We start from the raw sequence: 19,573 nt of genomic DNA on the forward strand, positions 1-19,573 counted from the left end.
CAATTAAAAAAAAACAAAGAGAGGAATCGTCTCATTAGTGAAACAATGGCATGAGACTGCTATTCGTTGCTACTTACACTGCTGCTTTCTTTGAGAATGATCAACAAGAATCAAATAATAAACTGCGTATGATAGAAGATGTTCTGAACGAGAATTTAGCGAAAATTTTTCTGTTTGAAAATCTTTGCAGACGCCTCTTTAGTACATTACATTGTGCACAGAAATTAGAGTCATCTTAGATTTAAAATTCTAGTCACTTCATTTCTGACTGTATCACTATTAGGCATAAGAATAATACGAATATAAACATGACATTGTATGTATATTCTTCCGCGTCTGCTGTTGTCTCACTCTAGTTTCGTAGTTTATTAGGCGGACAAGATTTAAATGAGGTAGCAGCAAACACAAAAGAATACATGGCAAAATGTTTATATTCGTATTATTCTTATGGTGAAGAGAATACTGCATGTTATTCACAATTCATAAAAGTTCCTATTAGCAACCATTTCTTCTCACAGTTAGGAAAAAATTCAGAAAGCAGAGTTGGCCATATTGACAAATATCCCAAACAGTCTTGCCAGTCAGATTTTCGTAGTACATTGAAATGCTGCTACGTTCGAAGAGGAACAATACGGAATTTGTATTTACTTTGTTGGATAATGTATGAAAATGCAGTGGTCGAAACTCGGGGCGGAGAAAAAAAGCTCGTCTTCCACCTTTTTATTATTTATTTACTGACGCAGAGGTTTTGGGGCCAGTATTTGTCTTTGTGCCTGCGAAGCATGCCTGCGTAGCGCTACATATATTTGACGACAGAAGTTAGTTGTGGCGGCACCTACCAACATTTTTCAGAACTTCCGCTTACTTTGCACTCGATTCTAAGCCGCAGGCGGTTTTTTGGATTATAAAAACCGGAAAAAAGTGCGGCTTATATTCGAGTAAATATGGTACACAGGTCAGGTACAGCGCATCTGGAAATACACAGCAGTTTCAAAGTTGTCTCAACATTTTTCATATAGAATGCAGCGTCATTGTCATATTGAATTTCTTCGGGCCTCAATAACTAATGAATTGGAAAATAACACTGCAACAGTTGAATCATTAACTTTTTCCACACACTCACACATATCAGTTGACTTGTCGACTGAGATCCAGATCTCTTTATGTTTTACTTCATCTTCAACAATTTTCATTGCTTCATCATAACATTAACTTAAGCAACATTTTCACAAACTTGATTCACTGGGCACAAATTTATCCAGAAATTGTTTTAACCTAGGCTTCTGTAGTTCCACAAAGGGATTCAAGCATCAATAAAAACTTTTACCTAAGTTTGTTTGTTTATTTATGTATTTATTTGTTTAGTCCTTTTGAATGAAGTAAATATGATAATAGTATTAACTCTAGTCATCACACAGAAAATTTTTCAAGATTATTTATAGTTCTACTTGTTATAAATGGCAAAAGTTGCAGTTCTATGCATTTATTGTAGTTCAGGTATTCACTTATGGAACAGAAGCAGTGGTACTGTATATATTCTGTAATAGAAGTTTCTAAAGCATTAACAGTTAATATACATTTTATATAATTTGGCAATGTATTGAACAGTTTTATTACCAAATAGCATGTATGTGTCTGACACAAACTTGTATTGAGTAGAAGTAAATGCAAGTTACCTTTTAATCTAGAGTTGTGGTCTTGGAAGTCACATTTTTTTCTGATACTGTTATCATTTCCAGTTATATTATTTTAAATATGCATTAGTGTGTGAATAAAAATCGTGAATGGAAATGGTGGCACTTTCAGTGTTTTAAATATCAGTTTACAGGGCCATCTAGCTCTGTTCTCTGCAAATTGCAGTTTTTGATTTGCCGTTGCAATTGCCATTGGAAGCAAAGAAATCTTCATCCCAGTAGCCTTGGAAAGTGCTTTTTTGTGTTTGATTGTGCTGATATGCTCATAAATGAAACAGGTATTTTTGTGTTTCACTGACTGCTCACATTTATTGCCCAGGAGTATTTTACTGTCACCAGAGAATAAATCGACTCCAAATGTATTAATGTAAATTTGCAATTTCCTGCTTAAGGGAACACTGAATTTTGGCAGTCTACTGCATATCTCATGCAATGATGTCACAAAGAAAACTGAAAGAAAGGCAAATTTTTAACAATAATCAAACTATGGTTTAGTTCGCACCTTCATTGTTGCTTTTAAAGGAGATATGATCCAGCAGGAAGCCAAGTAAATAGAGGTGGTAATTAAAACCCTTACCTACTATTACCTCTTCATAGGGTGACACTGTTTTAATAATAAAGGAATAAATAATAATGAAAAAGGCATTTATTGCAGCAGTTAAGCATTTATATAAGAAAATGCAACACATAACTTTGGTATTTCATTCGCAGGGTTGTAAATCATACAAATTCATGTTCAGATTGAAGACATATTTAACACATTTAAGAAGGCATTCTTGAAAATAATTTGATCACATTCATAAACTGTGGTTAAACATCTGACAAGTCATATCATATCATCCCCCAATACTAATATTTTTGTATGCTCAGCTTTACACTCTGTGTATTAATACCCTTGTCTCACTTTACAGCTGTTGTAATGATACCACCACACTGGCTACACAAGTGATCGATTTCTGTACGTATTGTGGATGAATTTCTTATTTTTATGTTAGTGGAGTGTTGTTCTTGTACTTACCACATGGCATGTACTCACATGAAGTACAGAAATGCAGGAGTACTTATACCACCATATGTATTTGGTACCTCTGTGTTGTGGTGGGTCATGAATTAATTTTGTAGAGTAGGCCTTACAAATCCACATAGTTACTAATTATATTTTCAGTTTCTAAATTCTGTTAATTCATTTTTAATTCCAGCATGTTTCATGTGGCGAAATTGACTGCTTCCAGTATACTTGAAAATGTCAAAATTTCGATCACAAAAATATTACCAATAGTCATAATCATAATGAGAACATTCTGTAATCTGCAGTCACTTTTTCTGCCACATTTTCTAAGTAGAAATTGCTTATATTCCCTTTAAAATCATTAGACGTTGATGTTATAACAGGCTTAAAGTTACAGATCCCCTCGTCTGTATTAATTGAATTGAAAGTTTCAGGTATGTTAGTTGACAGAAGGTGTAAGATTTCTTTGTGAGTCAGTTCCAAGAGTAATTGCTTAGCATAATTTTCAGAAAAGATGTTTAGAACAGTCTCTCATAAATCCCTTTGTCTGATACATGTGACCAAGAAGTAGGAGTGAAATGGATTTCTGTTGACTTGAAGCTTCCACACTGTCTTCATTTTCCTCATGTGGCTGTAAATTGTGAGAAGAGGAAGACCCATTCATGCATGATCAAAGTAACAGGATGGGGGTGGGGCAAGAGGTAAGTCACTGGATCCTTTAGTTTTTCTGCTCTGGATTTTGGAGGTGTCGGTGCTTTTCCTTCATTCACAGCAAATCTGTTCTGAAAATGAAGGCAAAATAAAGTAAATAAAAAGCAGGTACATGTTTAGAAATGACTTCCTGTTGTATCTGTTTCTACACTTCAAAACTCATCACATTGTTATACATACATATATTACCATGTATGTAATATGTAGAAGTTCTGTGTATTTTGAAGTAATTGTTATTACCATGTTTAATTTCTAATACAACCATTCAGAAGTATCTATTAACTGTCACTACATTTCTTTGACTATAAGGGGGAGCTTTCAGGACCTAACCCTTCATATGTACATAGGAAAACATGCCATCAGTAATGTCAACAACTGAATTTTCTAGAATCGTTTGCAACCATTATCAATGTCTGCCCAAGATCAAAGTCTGTGAAAAGCTACTGCAGATCAGTATGCTGATTGTGGGATCTGGCACACTTTATCAGTGATGTTGATGAAAAACATACATGTATAAAGTGTTTTTAAAACATCAGATCCCAAAACATAAATTACAGAGGTTATTTGCTGGTTCAAATGGCCTGTTGCAGATGTCAGAACGATCACTGATGGAGCAGTATTTTGCCACTCTTCATTAGGTTGGCAGCTGAAAGGATGCAAACTGAATATTCTGGATCCTGCTTTCCTTCCAGGAGAGTCAAATGATGATCTGTTGCCCCTCCCTGCCCCAACCTCCTCCTCACCCTCATCGCTCACGTTGCTTCTCCCATTGTGGACAGTTTCTCTCAGTCTGAGGCTGGCCCTAGTGGCCAGAGACAGTGGCCATGTGTGTGTGCTTGTGTCAATGTGTGTTGTCTACTTAAGAAGAAGGTCTTTTGGCAGAAAGCTCACATGTTTAGCAGCCTTTTTGTTTTGCCTGCCTGCAACTCAATATATCCCCTAGATGGTGAGTAGCAACCTATTCTTCTCAAAATATTGTAATAATTCACTGTGTTTCATATGAGATAAGAACAGTAACACATTAAAATGTACGTTTTGGTCTAAGGGTACATGCACTTTGGAATACAGTTTAGGATGGTCTTTTTTGCAGTTTCACATTACTGTTATTCTTCCAGAAGAAATTGTGGGAATTGCTAAGACTGTTTTTAATGACAATGTAAGCAACATATAATGTGTCATTCATTCATTTACACACATGTTGCATAAACCTCATCTTGAAACAGTGTCTTCAGGGATGTGAACCAAGACAATTTATACATTAACAGGCAGGAGGAACCACTGCTCACTACTTATATAAAGTATACTAGCAACAAATTATGATTACCACTAATTTACTCAAATTCATAATTATGCTAATTACTTCTAGATTACTTTGTGTATTGGGAGCAATTAAAAGACTTCCATTTGAGGATGTTGCTGCAGCGTAAATGCAATATAGCATGACTCTTATGTGGGTGTATCAGCCCCAACATGTAGGCAAGGGATTAGTGTGGCATTCATTTCTTTCTGAAGCATGTGTGGTAAATGTGGAAATGTGAACTATAGTGATGTTAATACCAAATGCATCCAAACAGGACCAACATGCTGTTATTCTCTTCTTGGCTGCTGAAGGACAAACACTGGTAGACATCCATTGTAGAATGAAGAATGTGTGTGGGGCAGCATGTCAGTTGAAAGTCACTGTTGCAGAATGGTGCACAATAAGGGATACTATTGCTTCATGATAATATGTGGCTCCATATCACAAATATCATAATACAGAAGTTATGCCAACTCAAGTGGGAGACATTCAAACACCTGCCCCCATAGTCCTGATCTCTTCCCACATGATTTTCTCTCCTTCGATCTGTTAACAAAGGTCTTGAAGTGTCAATGATTCCTGTGAGAGAAGGATGTGCAGCAGGCAGTTATGTACTTCTTAAGTCAGCAGGACACAGTGTTTTATCAAAAGGGTACCTTCAACCTCATGGATTGATAGAAAGATTGTCTCAATGCTCACAGTGATTTTGCCTGATTGGCATACTGATTCTGGGTGATACAGCCTTGAAATAGAAAATTTTTGATCGCCCCTATTATTTATGTTTGGAGAAAAGCGGCTTTGAAAAGAGCCACTGTTCCTTATGTACTTGGCAACCGCTGTTTTATCAAATATTTCAAATGAAGCATTTGTATAATTTTGCACAGACCTGTATCAACTGCAGCGGCTGCTCCTCAAATTAGCTTCTTGTGGCTTCCATGAAAAATCTTTAAATTGGTTCAAGTTGTATCTCAAAAATAGGAAACACAGGATAGTTATACAACATAAGCGCAAGAAAGTTTGTTCTAGTTGGAAGGAAATACAAGCAGGTGTACCCCAGGGGTCCATACTAGGCCCATAACTATTTCTATAGTATATAAATGACGTGCCAGGTAAGGTAACTTCAGATACGATTCTGTATGCAGATGACTCAACAGCAATAGTCTGCTGTAAAAACACTGAAGATTTAGCACAGAAAGCAAAACAGACTCTTCAAGAACTAGAAAATTGGATAAATAATAATGCTCTGAAACTAAACTTAACAGAAACACAAATTGTACACTTCAGGACCAAACAAACTATTGAATATGTAACACAGTTAAGTTATGAAGGCAGAGAACTGATAACTGCAGAATCTGTCAAATTTCTGGGAGTGACCATAAACAAAAACTTGTCATGGGCTGATCATGTGGATTGCCTACTGAAGCAGTTAAATAGTTCTGTCTGGGCAATGAGGGTTCTGAATAAAGTAACTGACTTAGCTCTTAGGAAAATTGTGTATCATGTATATTTTATATCAGTTGTAAGATAGGGCATAATTTTTTGGGGAGTTGGAAGAGGAAGCCCCCTCAGATTGTTCAAGCTACAGAAAAAAAATTATCAGAGCTATGACTGGAATCAACAATAGATAATCATGCAAACCTTTATTTGCAAACCTTGACTTACTGACAGTTTCTTCCATGTTTATAAATGAAACCCTTCTTTTTGAGTTAAAAACCCCACATAGTTTTGAGGGAAATTCATTTACACATGCTTATGGAACAAGGCACAAACAAGATTACATGTTACCTCTCCACAGAATAACATTATTTGAAAATACTCCATATTGCATGGCTTTGAAGGTTAGTAAGCTAGACTCCACCAGTACAAACATTGAAAAATATTTAAAAATCAAATGCTACTACAGTGTGGATGATTTTTAAATGAGGAAAACAAGTAGGAGATATTACATTTGCCTTGTTTTCCAGTTTCTTCTACATTACATTCTATGTGTATGCTTATGTTCCCTTTAAATGGAGGTATAAGTTCTTTTTATATGTGTCGATACTTATAAACTATGTATCTTGTGAATAATGTATCTAAATATCTAGATATAAACATGTATAGTACTTTTATGAAAGTAAGTGGTCTTTGAAGTATGCCCATATTTATAAACTACAGAAACAAACACAAAAATACTTTAAAAGAATGATTTCAAACCACTGTGGAAATTTTAAGAATAAGGAAAAAATCTAACAAATAATTATCTTTATATCTAAAAACAAAGATGATGTGACTTACCAAACGAAAGCGCTGGCAGGTTGATAGACACACAAACAAACACAAACATACACACAAATTTCGCAACCAATGGTTTCTTCATCAGGAAAGAAGGAAGGAGAGGGAAAGACGAAAGGATGTGGGTTTTAAGGGAGAGGGTAAGGAGTCATTCCAATCCCGGGAGTGGAAAGACTTACCTTAGGGGGAAAAAAGGACAGGTATACACTCGTACACACACACATATCCAACCGCACATACACAGACACAAGCAGACATTTGTAAAGGCAAAGAGTTTCGGCAGAGATGTCAGTCGAAGCAGAAGTACAGAGGCAAAGATGTTGTTGAAAGACAGGTGAGGTATGAGCGGCGGCAACTTGAAATTAGCGGAGGTTGAGGCCTGGCGGATAACAAGGAGAGGATATACTGAAGGGCAAGTTCCCATCTCCGGAGTTCTGACAGGTTGGTGTTAGTGGGAAGTTTCCAGATACCCCGGACGGTGTAACACTGTGCCAAGATGTGCTGGCCATGCACCAAGGCATGTTTAGCCACAGGGTGATCCTCATTACCAACAAACACTGTCTGCCTGTGTCCATTCATGCGAATGGACAGTTTGTTGCTGGTCATTCCCACATAGAAAGCTTCACAGTGTAGGCAGGTCAGTTGGTAAATCACGTGGGTGCTTTCACACGTGGCTCTGCCTTTGACTGTGTACACCTTCCGGGTTACAGGACTGGAGTAGGTGGTGGTGGGAGGGTGCATGGGACAAGTTTTACACCGGGGGCGGTTACAAGGGTAGGAGCCAGAGGGTAGGGAAGGTGGTTTGGGGATTTCATAGGGATGAACTAAGAGGTTATGAAGGTTAGGTGGACGGCGGAAAGACACTCTTGGTGGAGGGGAGGATTTCATGAAGGATGGATCTCATTTCAGGGCAGAATTTGAGGAAGTCGTATCCCTGCTGGAGAGCCACATTCAGAGTCTGATCCAGTCCCAGAAAGTATCTTGTCACAAGCGGGGCACTTTTGTGGTTCTTCTGTGGGAGGTTCTTGGCTTGAGGGGATGAGGAAGTGGCTCTGGTTATTTGCTTCTGTACCAGGTCAGGAGGGTAGTTACGGGATGCAAAAGCTGTTTTCAGATTGTTGGTGTAATGGTTCAGGGATTCCAGACTGGAGCAGGGACATGTCCCTTCCCTACAGCCTAGGTCTTTGTGGCAAACAAATCTGCTCCAGTCCGGAATCCCTGAACCATTACACCAACAATCTGAAAACAGCTTTCGCATCCCGCAACTACCCTCCTGACCTGGTACTGAAGCAAATAACCAGAGCCACTTCCTCATCCTCTCAAGCCCAGAACCTCCCACAGAAGAACCACAAAAGTGCTCCACTTGTGACAGGATACTTTCCAGGACTGGATCAGACTCTGAATGTGGCTCTCCAGCAGGGATACAACTTCCTCAAATCCTGCCCTGAAATGTGATCCGTCCTTCATGAAATCCTCCCCACTCCACCAAGAGTGTCTTTCCACTGTCCACCTAAGCTTCGTAACCTCTTAGCTCATCCCTATGAAATCCCCAAACCACCTTCCCTACCCTCTGGCTCCTATCCTTGTAACTGCCCCTGGTGTAAAACCTGTCCCATGCACCCTCCCACCACCACCTACTCCAGTCCTGTAACCCAGAAGGTGTACACAATCAAAGGCAGAGCCACGTGTGAAAGCACCCACGTGATTTACCAACTGACCTGCCTACACTGTGAAGCTTTCTATGTGGGAATGACCAGCAACAAATTGTCCATTCGCATGAATGGACACAGGCAGACAGTGTTTGTTGGTAATGAGGATCACCCTGTGGCTAAACATGCCTTGGTGCACGGCCAGCACATCTTGGCACAGTGTTATACCATCCGGGTTATCTAGATACTTCCAGCTAACACCAACCTGTCAGAACTCCGGAGATGGGAACTTGCCCTTCAGTATATTCTCTCCTCTCATTATCCGCCAGGCCTCAACCTCCGCTAATTTCAAGTTGCCGCTGCTCATACCTCACCTGTCTTTCAACAACATCTTTGCTTCTGTACTTCTGCCTCGACTGACATCTCTGCTGAAACTCTTTGCCTTTACAAATGTCTGCTTGTGTCTGTGTATGTGCGGTTGGATATGTGTGTGTGTGCGAGTGTATACCTGTCCTTTTTTCCCCCTAAGGTAAGTCTTTCCACTCCCGGGATTGGAATGACTCCTTACCCTCTCCCTTAAAACCCACACCCTTTCATCTTTCCCTCTCCTTCCCTCTTTCCTGATGAAGCAACCGTTGGTTGCGAAAGCTTGAATTTTGTGTGTGTGTTTGTGTTTGTTTGTTTGTGTGTCTATTGACCTGCAAGCGCTTTCTTTTGGTAAGTCACATCATCTTTGTTTTTAGATATATTTCTCCCACGTGGAATGTTTCCCTCTATTATATCCATATAATTATCTTTTTATGTTGTAATGTGCTTCTGGGAGCATCCATTGCTTTATTTAAATGTATCTTGTTTTAGGTATACTTAGGTAGGCATAGAATTATTCAGTGACGAGTCACCAATGTTTCAAAAAATGATTGTACATAACATGTCATGTGACATTAAAGATTCTATTCTATTCTAACAGTGTCTATAGGCCCTACTGGTGAAATCAGGAACTGTCTACCTAGGTTGTTAAAGTCACATGGTGTTTATATCTTGAGTCAAGTAACTTGTCCAGCTTATTAGTGTGGAAAGTTCTACCACTTTGCCAGTAACAACTAGAAAATGTTTTGCAAATAATTTTATACTTCTCAGAATATAAGCACTGATCTGAGATGTGTAAAAGGTGTGTGTAATTTGTTAATTCAGAAAAAAGGCTTCTTTCAGTAAGTGAGACCTGAAATGTTTACTAGCTTGTGGAAAACAGTGTCTACATATGGGATGCTGGCACCTTAAGTGTGTTTGTCATTTCCTCTGTATGTCCATTTTATTTTCATACTCATTTTGTCCACCTTTGAATAGGGGAAATCATTAATGAGTGAAGTCCTCTGTTTAGTGTTGAAGGGTATCGCCTCAGCATGTATAAGAGAAGAGCAGATGCCCACTGTCCCCCTGCTCCTGCACATACATTTTGATACTCACAAACAACTTGCATCTTGCCCTACTACACAGACAGGCACACCAATTCAGTATCAGTTTGAAAAATGCTCAAATAATGAAAGGATACTAACAACTAATGAGAGCACCTAGAGTGATTTGTCATGAAATCTGAAAATTGGTTCACCATTTATCGATATTCTCCTTGCATTTAAAATGCTGGTGCTTCCAGTAGCATTATACCTTCACTCTGTAGACCTTTTTCCTGTTATACCAGCCAGTGTCAAAAAATACTCAAATGTGAGTGAATGTATAAGTATGCAACTAAACTTCAACTGTCTGACAGCAAAATAGTATGTAAAAATCTCAGTTAAGAACATTGTATGTACTAGGTACCTGTGATGGAAAAGTGGTAGCTTTAGTATGTATAGTGATTAAGAATTACAATGTTTCAGAAGTCTTTATCTGCATATGTTTAAATTGTTGTGGTTTTTCAAATGTGGTGTAAATATGAATGATATCTACAGTAAAATGCAAGAGTCAGTACATTCAGCATTGTAAAGATTCCAAAGTTACTTGGGGTCAAAGTAAATTTTAGGGGAACTTCATGCTTCATACAGACAAATGCAACAGTAATTTGTTCTTTTGAATCTTGCAATATCATTTATGCTGGTACCAATTGACTTTTGTTTCTTTGGAACTCTAGCATTCAAAACAGGTTTCTCTGAAAAAGTTTAATGAAAACTTTGTAAACAGCCAATATTTTCTTTCATAGAGATACAGGGGTTTCAGTTGCCTGAGACTGCAATCAGGCAGGTGTGTGATTTGCACCTGTGTGTGTGTGTGTGTGTGTGTGTGTGTGTGTTATTGACAAAGACCTTAATGGCCGAAAGCTGGAATCTTTTAGTTGTGCCTATCTGCGACTCAGCATCTCTGTTATATGGTGAGAAGCAACTTTCCTTCTCTGATATTGTTACATTCCTTCCAGGATTTTCAATTGTTTGAGATACAGTCTATATTTTGATTCCAAACTGTAAGATGTAATGTATTGTGGAAGGAATAATAAAATAGAGTTCCTAATTTCAGACACTTACAAGATTTCGTGCATTAAGGAAACAGTTTTTGGATGCCGTATTAATACTCTGAATATCTTTCTCCTTGAATGGTATTGATCGTAGAAAGGAATAAAGGCAACAAACACTCTTGATGCAGACACTGACCATAACACTGAAGCTGCCTCACTTACTGTCCTAAATGACGTCCTTAACTTGACTTTATTTATCAAACAGTTATTCATCATCAAACATTTAAATTTCTTTCCATGTTCTCATCACAACACTCGTGACTTCACATAGTTCACTGAGTTGTTTCCAGCGGTCAAAGAGGCAGAAATCAATTCACACTCTCATGATAACTGTGTAACAACTTATATATTATTTCACATATGGTATCTATACTATTAAACATAGCAAATATTTTAGTAAGGGCTATAAAAAATTCTGTTAAAAGTTTCATGTTGGTCTGTAAGCCATATGTCAGTATTCTTTACCCAAAAATTTGTGATGTTAAACTTGTCTTTAAGAATTCTGTATATATTGCAACATCCATACATACTAACTTTGGTGTACTAATCTGTGCTGGGTATTTTGGACTTTTCTACAATTTCTTCATGATTGTGGGTCATACAGAAATTGCATTAATGTTTATCAGAAGATGAAAAATTGGTCTCTCTCTGCTTAGCTAGTAAGATTCAATTTTACAGTGTCATGTCTGCTTAAAATTATGTTAACATTTGATTATGCTATTCCTGTGTTTATGGATGATAAAATACCACTATGAAATACCACTTTGATACCATGAAATAATGTTTATATTCATTTTATCAGACTGACAGGTACAGGATAAAATTTGCAGTAAGCTGAGATTAAGTGAGTTGAAAAATAGGTACACCAAAAATATTTCTGAACCACTTACATTAAGCATTCCAGAAAACATCAATATTTTGGATAAATTAACCAAATTTTAAATTTTTTTCACATCTTGAGACAATATAGTACTAAAGATAGTCTGCTGGACAGAAACACACATACTATTTTCAGATATTTATTATATTGTACCTTTAGAGACTAAAATATTATTTTATTGTACTCTGAAAGATATTCTTTGGTTCCTATAAACACACACACACACACACACACACACACACACACACACACACACACACACACACACACATTTCCTGATTTATTAATTACATTGTTATAATCTACAGCAATAAATAATACTGCGCAGCCACATACAAAAATTCTCACTTCAGCCCACATGTCTGTGTTCCACAATGAACTGTGGAAGGAATGAGTCTCTTTATTTAACAAGTTGTACCCTTAGTCCTATGAAACCCAAAATTCTTAAAGTTAATGTTATAAATATTATATAAGAGATAGGTGTCCAAAATGACATTTCATCTACATCTGTCATTTGAAGAATAACTTTAGGGTCTGCATAATGACAATATATGTCAGGACAGTCTAGAACACTCCTATTGAGACCAAAGACACTCAGCACTAAACCAACAACTCCGCTTCGCATGAAACTCATCTGCATCAGTACATTCATCCATGCTGGTATATCATGAGCAAAGTCAAATCCATAAATTGCTAATCCCAGGAAAGGTGCAATAGTAGCTGGGCCAACAATACAACCATTCTGAAACAAATAAATAAAAATTTAGAAATGATGTTTTCATTTTCATCAATAGAATAAAACACTTACTTGTAAGTAAAAATTTCCTAACTTAAGGAAATCAATCTCTCTCTCTCTCTCTCTCTCTCTCTCTCTCTCTCTCTCTCTCTCTCTGTAAAATAAGGTCACTTGAAAATAATGGTGCCTGCTCATGTAAATGTCATATATGAAGATAAAAATGTGTCTGTTTAATATTGAAATAAATTGGAACTGAAAGCTGCTTTCCAAGTTATAAAGTATTTAGGAAATTAGAAAATGTATTTCTGAGAGAAATATCTGGGTTTTACCAAATCATAGTCAAAGATAGGCTGAAGACAATGTGACAGTGTCAGCAAAAGTTTACTCTTGTGGACATACACTAAAAACTCTTGCCTTTTTTCTGGTGATCCGACATGTTCTCTGTATCCACATCTTCTACCATTATGTGTTGTAAGTCTCAGCTTTGTCTTTGATCTACATTTACATGGATACTCTGCAAATCACATTTAAGTGCCTTGGATAGATAAGTTGGCTTCCTGCTTTAGAATGCATTTCATATACTTTTATCTTTATTATTATGGTTATTGATTTATTTTCCTTAAATTTTATAGTTCTTTTTCTTTCAAACCCTGTATGGAGCTGTGAAAGCTATTGGATTGCTGCACATTACTTTGTGAAAGTTTTTTTCTATGGGAAACATTCTCTGGTTTTTTACCAAGTTTCTATTCTCCTAGGTTTTCTTCTGACCAAACTAAATGTAGAATGGTTTCTAAAGTTTCTGTTGTTAGCAGTCTGGACCTAATAAGTATCTGAATTTTGTACTTATCACCTACTTATTCATTTGATGTCAACTAACGAATCTTCAGTTTTAAAAATTAGAAAATAATCATTAAGGTATTACTGTCAGATTCTTAGAAATACCAGAGTGTTGTCATTAGTTACAGACTTTTTATCAGTTGTGATGCTGACTCTTATCTTCAGACCTAGACTAACTACTCAGAAGTGCAAATAAATCAGCTGCACCCAATTTAAAGTTCTATGGAATTTTTCAGTTATGGTTGGGAAAATGTGAGGAGTGGTGTTACTGAGGACTACAAAATGCTTCTAATTGACTTGTTAGTATAGTGGCTTGGCTGGTGGATGTCAGAAACACTGTCCATGTTATCCCTTTTCCCTGTTTCATAATATATCTTTTCTGTTACATTCTAAAAGAGGGTGAGATTTTCTCCTTTAGGCTTTTTTAAATATTTGCCTATCCCTGACTATGGAGCAATGTTAATCACTACTTCAAGGGATGACAAACGGTAATGTTTCTTCTGGGAAGGTGAGAAAACTTTTGAATGGACACATCAGTGAAATGGTGGCTCACATTTAGGAAGTCACTGAGTGCAATGCATATGATATCAGGGTAAAATAATGAGAGATTTATGATAGAGAATGACTGTGTAACAGTGCTGCAATGAGTCATTTAATGTGAAGATGTTCTCTGACAGCAATACCTCATAAACAAGTTGCAGAGAAACCCCACAGAACACTGGATGCAGTGATGTATGCAAATAAAGGAATAAACCAGGAGAATTTTAATAGGAACTTAGTGAGCACATTAGCATTGTTAGAATGTGTCAGAATGTCTTATGTGGGTTTATTCCTGGAATACTGTCACTAGAAAATATCAACATAATGTGAAGTGACCACCTGTAAATTAGTGGCAAGGGTAATTAATAAACATACAGTAGCTTATTTCACTGATAGACACACTACTCTCTGCCTATGGCAATCACCACTAAGATCACTCTGTATTTTTTAGCATTAAATAGTTTTTAAAATGAAATTCCTTAACATCTACATTTATAGCCTCCATCTTTTCACAGAAGAATGGAAACTAGTTTAACAATAGCATCTTTGCTGTGTCTTTCCTTCTGCCTGGTAAGAAGGTTATTATCTGAGCAGTGAATGAGAGTGCAGAGATTGAGGTGTTGGACTCGCACTCAGGAGAAATACAGTTCAAATCTTTATCCTACTGTCCAGGTTTGGGTTATCCATGATTTCCTTAAATCACCTGAGGTGAGGTGTACAGCAAGGTGAGTACTTGGAAGAGTCTGATTGGTTGCTCTGTGTATGTCATGTCTCACCTCATTCTCTGTCTCTAATAATATGATTCTCAAAAGTATATAAACGCTAATCTTCCCTCCTTTTCTGTTTCACTTTATGACGAGGTGGAAAAGGACTTGATAATTTGGCCAAACTATGAGGACTGTTCGCATAGTAAGGTCCAATCAGTCTTGAAATGGAATCCACCGTGAAAATAAAATATGTTTATTTATTTATTGGTCCTGTGAGTCTAGGACCGAACAGTGTACAAAACATATTGGTTTATTTTTAACAGTTGCCTACACATTTCAGCTACTGCTGTAAATAGTTGCTGCTTCGACTTAGACATTTGTTGTAGTGTTGTACTAACTTTCCAGTACCCTTGTGATAGGAGGCAGCCACTTGTGCTTTTTGCCATTTCTCTGGGCTGGTCTATAGCTCATTGTCTGTGCCAAAATGCTATCTTCATAGCCAGCAGTTGATGTCAGCAGAGATGAAACTCAGGGGGAGACAATTACAGGCTGTATTGTGGGTGATCAAACAATTCCCATCAAAAACACTGTAGGAGTGCCCCACAGCATGCAACCGAGAATTGTCATGAAGATGGAAAGACGTGTTATGTAGGTTGAATGACATCTAGAAAAATCTCTCACCAGACCCTCATAACGGGCAGGAGATACTCTGTATACTGTACAGGCACCTTTGTGTTCTCACTGGGCACTCAGAACTGAAAAGAGTGATGTCACACAATTGACGGATATACCAGAGACACTGCCCAACACATCTTTGCAAAGCTTCATCGGATCTTCACTGTGGTTTCCGTTTCACACCCAGTCAGACCTTACTTTCCAAATAGCCCTCATTACTTCTAGTTCCAGGGTAGAATCATCTCCAGCAGACATCTTTGTGGTCTGTGGTCATTAGGTTCAGCATCTGAGTTCTGCCTATATGTGTAAGTCTTTTATTCACTACATTTTGTTATTGAGAATAAGGCAGTGAGAATGTGGGAGGAGCTATGTTATTTACTGGTGTTCATTGATTTAAATTCATGAGCTACTGGTTTGGTAGCATTAGTACTTATTACTTAACCTGCAGCTACTCTCTTGCAAATTTTATTAAAGGCATACGTCTTTCATGAGCTACAGGGATGTAGCTATTACTGGTTTGATGTCTAAGTACAACAGTTGCAGCTGCTCTGTTGCAAGCATCATACAAGGCATGTGTCCTTTCTCCAGCATCTGCTCTGGCATTTGTAAGAAATCTTTATTATCTAACCATTACTAGTTCACTATCATTAGTATCACAGCTGGACTCACATACGGTAAGCCATAAATTTAATGGTAGCTCCTGTTTCACTTAGACAGATTGGGCAGTACTTAATTCAGGGTTATATAGCTGACAAGATACAGTGAATTTGATTGTTTTTCAGACATGCTACAGCTCTGATACATTTGGAAACTGCTTATTGGATTTATTATGTATAGATCAATTATTACTGTATTTAGGCAATGCCAGTGCATTTAATGTGGGCATCAATATAACTTTTTTCAAGTCATCATTTACTCCCTTCAAAATATGTGTTTCTGTCAGCCTTCCATTCCACCATTTTCACTTCATGGTGAACTGACCCTACTTATATAAGATGACTATACATTCTGCTTTGTTTTTCTGTTGCAAACTCCCATAAAAGTTTGTTCTGATGCTATATGTGCACAGAATGAGATGAAAAATCTATTCACCCTCTTTAGTGATTTCCTCTCATATTAAATGCGAGATTTTATTCAAGAGTCTGCTAAACTAATTAAGTGTCCTATGCATTTTGCTTTAATTCAGCTGTATCTGAGGTGATGTTTCGTTTACAATTTTTGAATGCTAGTTGTATACCACATATGATCTTTTCCATAATACTCAGTCTTACATCTGATATAACAGGTAAAAAAAATCTACTTACCAAGCAATGGCAGTAGAACACACATGTAACAGGTTCTAGAGTTTGCAAGCTTTCAGGGCCAGCGTTTCCTTCTTCTGGCAGAAGGGTTGAAAGGGAAAGGAGAGGGGCGAAGGAAAAAGAAACTGAGGTTTAGGAAAAGGGGGTGGAGTTTGGAAAAGTCACCCAGAACCCTGGGTCAAGGGAGGGCTACCAAACAGGATGGGAAGGAAAGACTGATTGATGGGGACTGCAACAGACAAGATTTGAAAATCTGTGAGCTTAAAGGTGAAAGATAGGGTAAGATGCAAGCCAGAGATTACTGCAAAACTGCAAAACATCATGCATAAGTTAATAAGAGCTAAGCATATTGTATGTGATAGTAGTGGTGGTGGTGGTGGGGGGGGGGGGGGGGGGAGGGGGGAGGAAAGGAGAAAAATAGACAGGTCAGAAAATGAAGGATTTAGGAAACTAAAAGGTAAATTAACGCCAGGTGGGTAGTGACAACCAAGGACATGTTGTAGCACCAGTTCCCATTTGTGGAGTTCTGCGAAATTGGTGTCTGGGGAAGAATCCATTTGACACATGAGATGAAACAGGCACTGAGGTCACAACTCTCATGTTATAGAGCATGTACTGCAACAGGATATTGTTTGTTACCAATAAACACCCTCTACATATGGCCATTTGTCCCAACTGGGTACATGGTGGTAGTCATGCCAGTGTACAGGACTGAACAGTATATTATGCATCACTTCACAGGTGGCTCTCCATTTGAGAGTATATGTTTTGCCAGTCACAGGGCTGGTACAGGTGGTGATATGAGGGTGCGTAGGGCAGTCTTGCAGCAGGACGATCACAGTGGTAGGAACCATAGGATAGTAGAATGGGTGCAGAAGGAGCATAAGGTCTGACAAGGATGTTGCAAAGATTTTGAGTGATAGAAAGCTATTCAAGGTATGGTGGGCAAAACCTCAGATATTATGGACCTCATTTCAGGGCATGATTTAAGGAGTTCATAGCCTTGTTGAAGTAGGATAATAATAAGTGACATGTAGTATACTCCTAAGTTGTTGTTTGGGGCAATCAGCAGTACCAGTATTGGATGTGATGCCCCATTAAATCTGCTTTTGAAGTAGGCTGATGGGGTAATTATGCCCAGTGAATGCTGAGGTCAGAATGATGATGTATTGCTGTAAAGTCTGTGTCCAACAAATATGTTTGCCTCAAATGCCAAGGCTGTATGGGAGGGAATGTTTGATGTGAAAAGGATGGCAACTGTCAAACTGTAAGTACTGTTTGTTAGTACGTTTAATGTGAACAGAAGTGTGTAACTGAAATTCAGTGAGAATGAGATCAGCATCAAGGAACATGTCAAGGGATTCAGAATAGGACCATGTGAAATTTAATTGGGAAACTGTATTTAGAGATTCCAGGAATTTCAAATGGTCAGCCTCAACATGAGTCCATATGGCAAAGATGTCATCAATGTACCTAAACCAAACCAGGGACTGAAGGCTTATGGATCCCAGAAAAGCCCGTCCTCATAGGTCTGGAATTGATTCCTTCCTCCCACTGGATGTTCGAGTCCTCTCTCGGACACAGGTGAGTATGTTGTTCTTAGCATAAGTTGGCTTAAGTAGTGTGTAAGTCTAGGGACCAATGACCTCAGCAGTTTGGTCCATTAGGAACTCGCACACATTTGAACATTTTGACTTCCTTCTTGCTCACCTTAAACATTTTTATATTTACCAACAACTGTTTCACTTTTAAGGCTCAGATATACAAACAAACTATCAGTTTAATAAGTCACAGCTGCAAAATACTAACGCAAATTCTTTACAGATGAATGGAAAAACTGGTAGAAGCCGACCTCGGGGAAGATCAGTTCGGATTCTGTAGAAATGTTGGAACACGTGAGGCAATACTGACCCTACAACTTATCTTAGAAGAAAGATTCAGGAAAGGCAAACCTACATTTCTAGCATTTGTAGACTTAGAGAAAGCTTTTGACAATGTTGACTGGAATACTCTCTTTCAAATTCTGAAGGTGGCAGGGTTAAAATACAGGGAGCGAAAGGCTATTTACAATTTGTACAGAAAGCAGATGGCAGTTATAAGAGTCGAGGGACATGAAAGGGAAGCAGTGGTTGGGAAGGGAGTGAGACAGGGTTGTAGCCTCTCCCCAATGCTATTCAATCTGTATATTGAGCAAGCAGTAAAGGAAACAAAAGAAATGTTCGGAGTAGGTATTAAAATCCATGGAGAAGAAATAAAAAACTTTGAGGTTCCCCGATGACATTGTAATTCTGTCAGAGACAGCAAAGGACTTGGAAGAGCAGTTGAACGGAATGGACAGTGTCTTGAAAAGAGGGTATAAGATGAACATCCACAAAAGCAAAACAAGGATAATGGAATGTAGTCAAATTAAGTCGGGTGATGCTGAGGGAATTAGATTAGGAAATGAGACACTTAAAGTAGTAAAGGAGTTTTGCTATTTGGGGAGCAAAGTAACTGATGATGGTCAAAGTAGAGAGGATATAAAATGTAGACTGGCAACGGCAAGGAAAGCGTTTCTGAAGAAGAAAAATTTGTTAACATCAAGTATAGATTTAAGTGTCAGGAAGTCGTTTCTGAAAGTATTTGTATGGAGTGTAGCCATGTATGGATGATAAATAGTTTAGAGAAGAAGAGAATAGAAGCCTTCGAAATGTGGTGCTACAGAAGAATGCTGAAGATTAGATGGGTAGATCACGTAACTAATGGGAAGTATTGAAT

General features: G+C 37.9%; 1 protein-coding gene across 1 annotated transcript in view; it reads right to left on the reverse strand.

Moving 5' to 3' along the window:
- Nucleotides 1-12,145: 12,145 nt before the first annotated feature.
- The window catches only part of LOC126475297 (ATP-binding cassette sub-family G member 1), a 498,031-nt gene continuing 490,603 nt past the window's right edge, over nucleotides 12,146-19,573 (reverse strand). Inside the window, exon 12 of the mRNA XM_050103060.1 lies at nucleotides 12,146-12,762. Within this exon, the coding sequence (XP_049959017.1) occupies nucleotides 12,421-12,762 (342 nt within the window). The 3' untranslated portion in view covers nucleotides 12,146-12,420. The remainder of the gene's footprint in view (nucleotides 12,763-19,573) is intronic.

The sequence above is a fragment of the Schistocerca serialis genome, chromosome 4, assembly GCF_023864345.2.
Source record: "Schistocerca serialis cubense isolate TAMUIC-IGC-003099 chromosome 4, iqSchSeri2.2, whole genome shotgun sequence".
NCBI lineage: Eukaryota > Metazoa > Arthropoda > Insecta > Orthoptera > Acrididae > Schistocerca > Schistocerca serialis.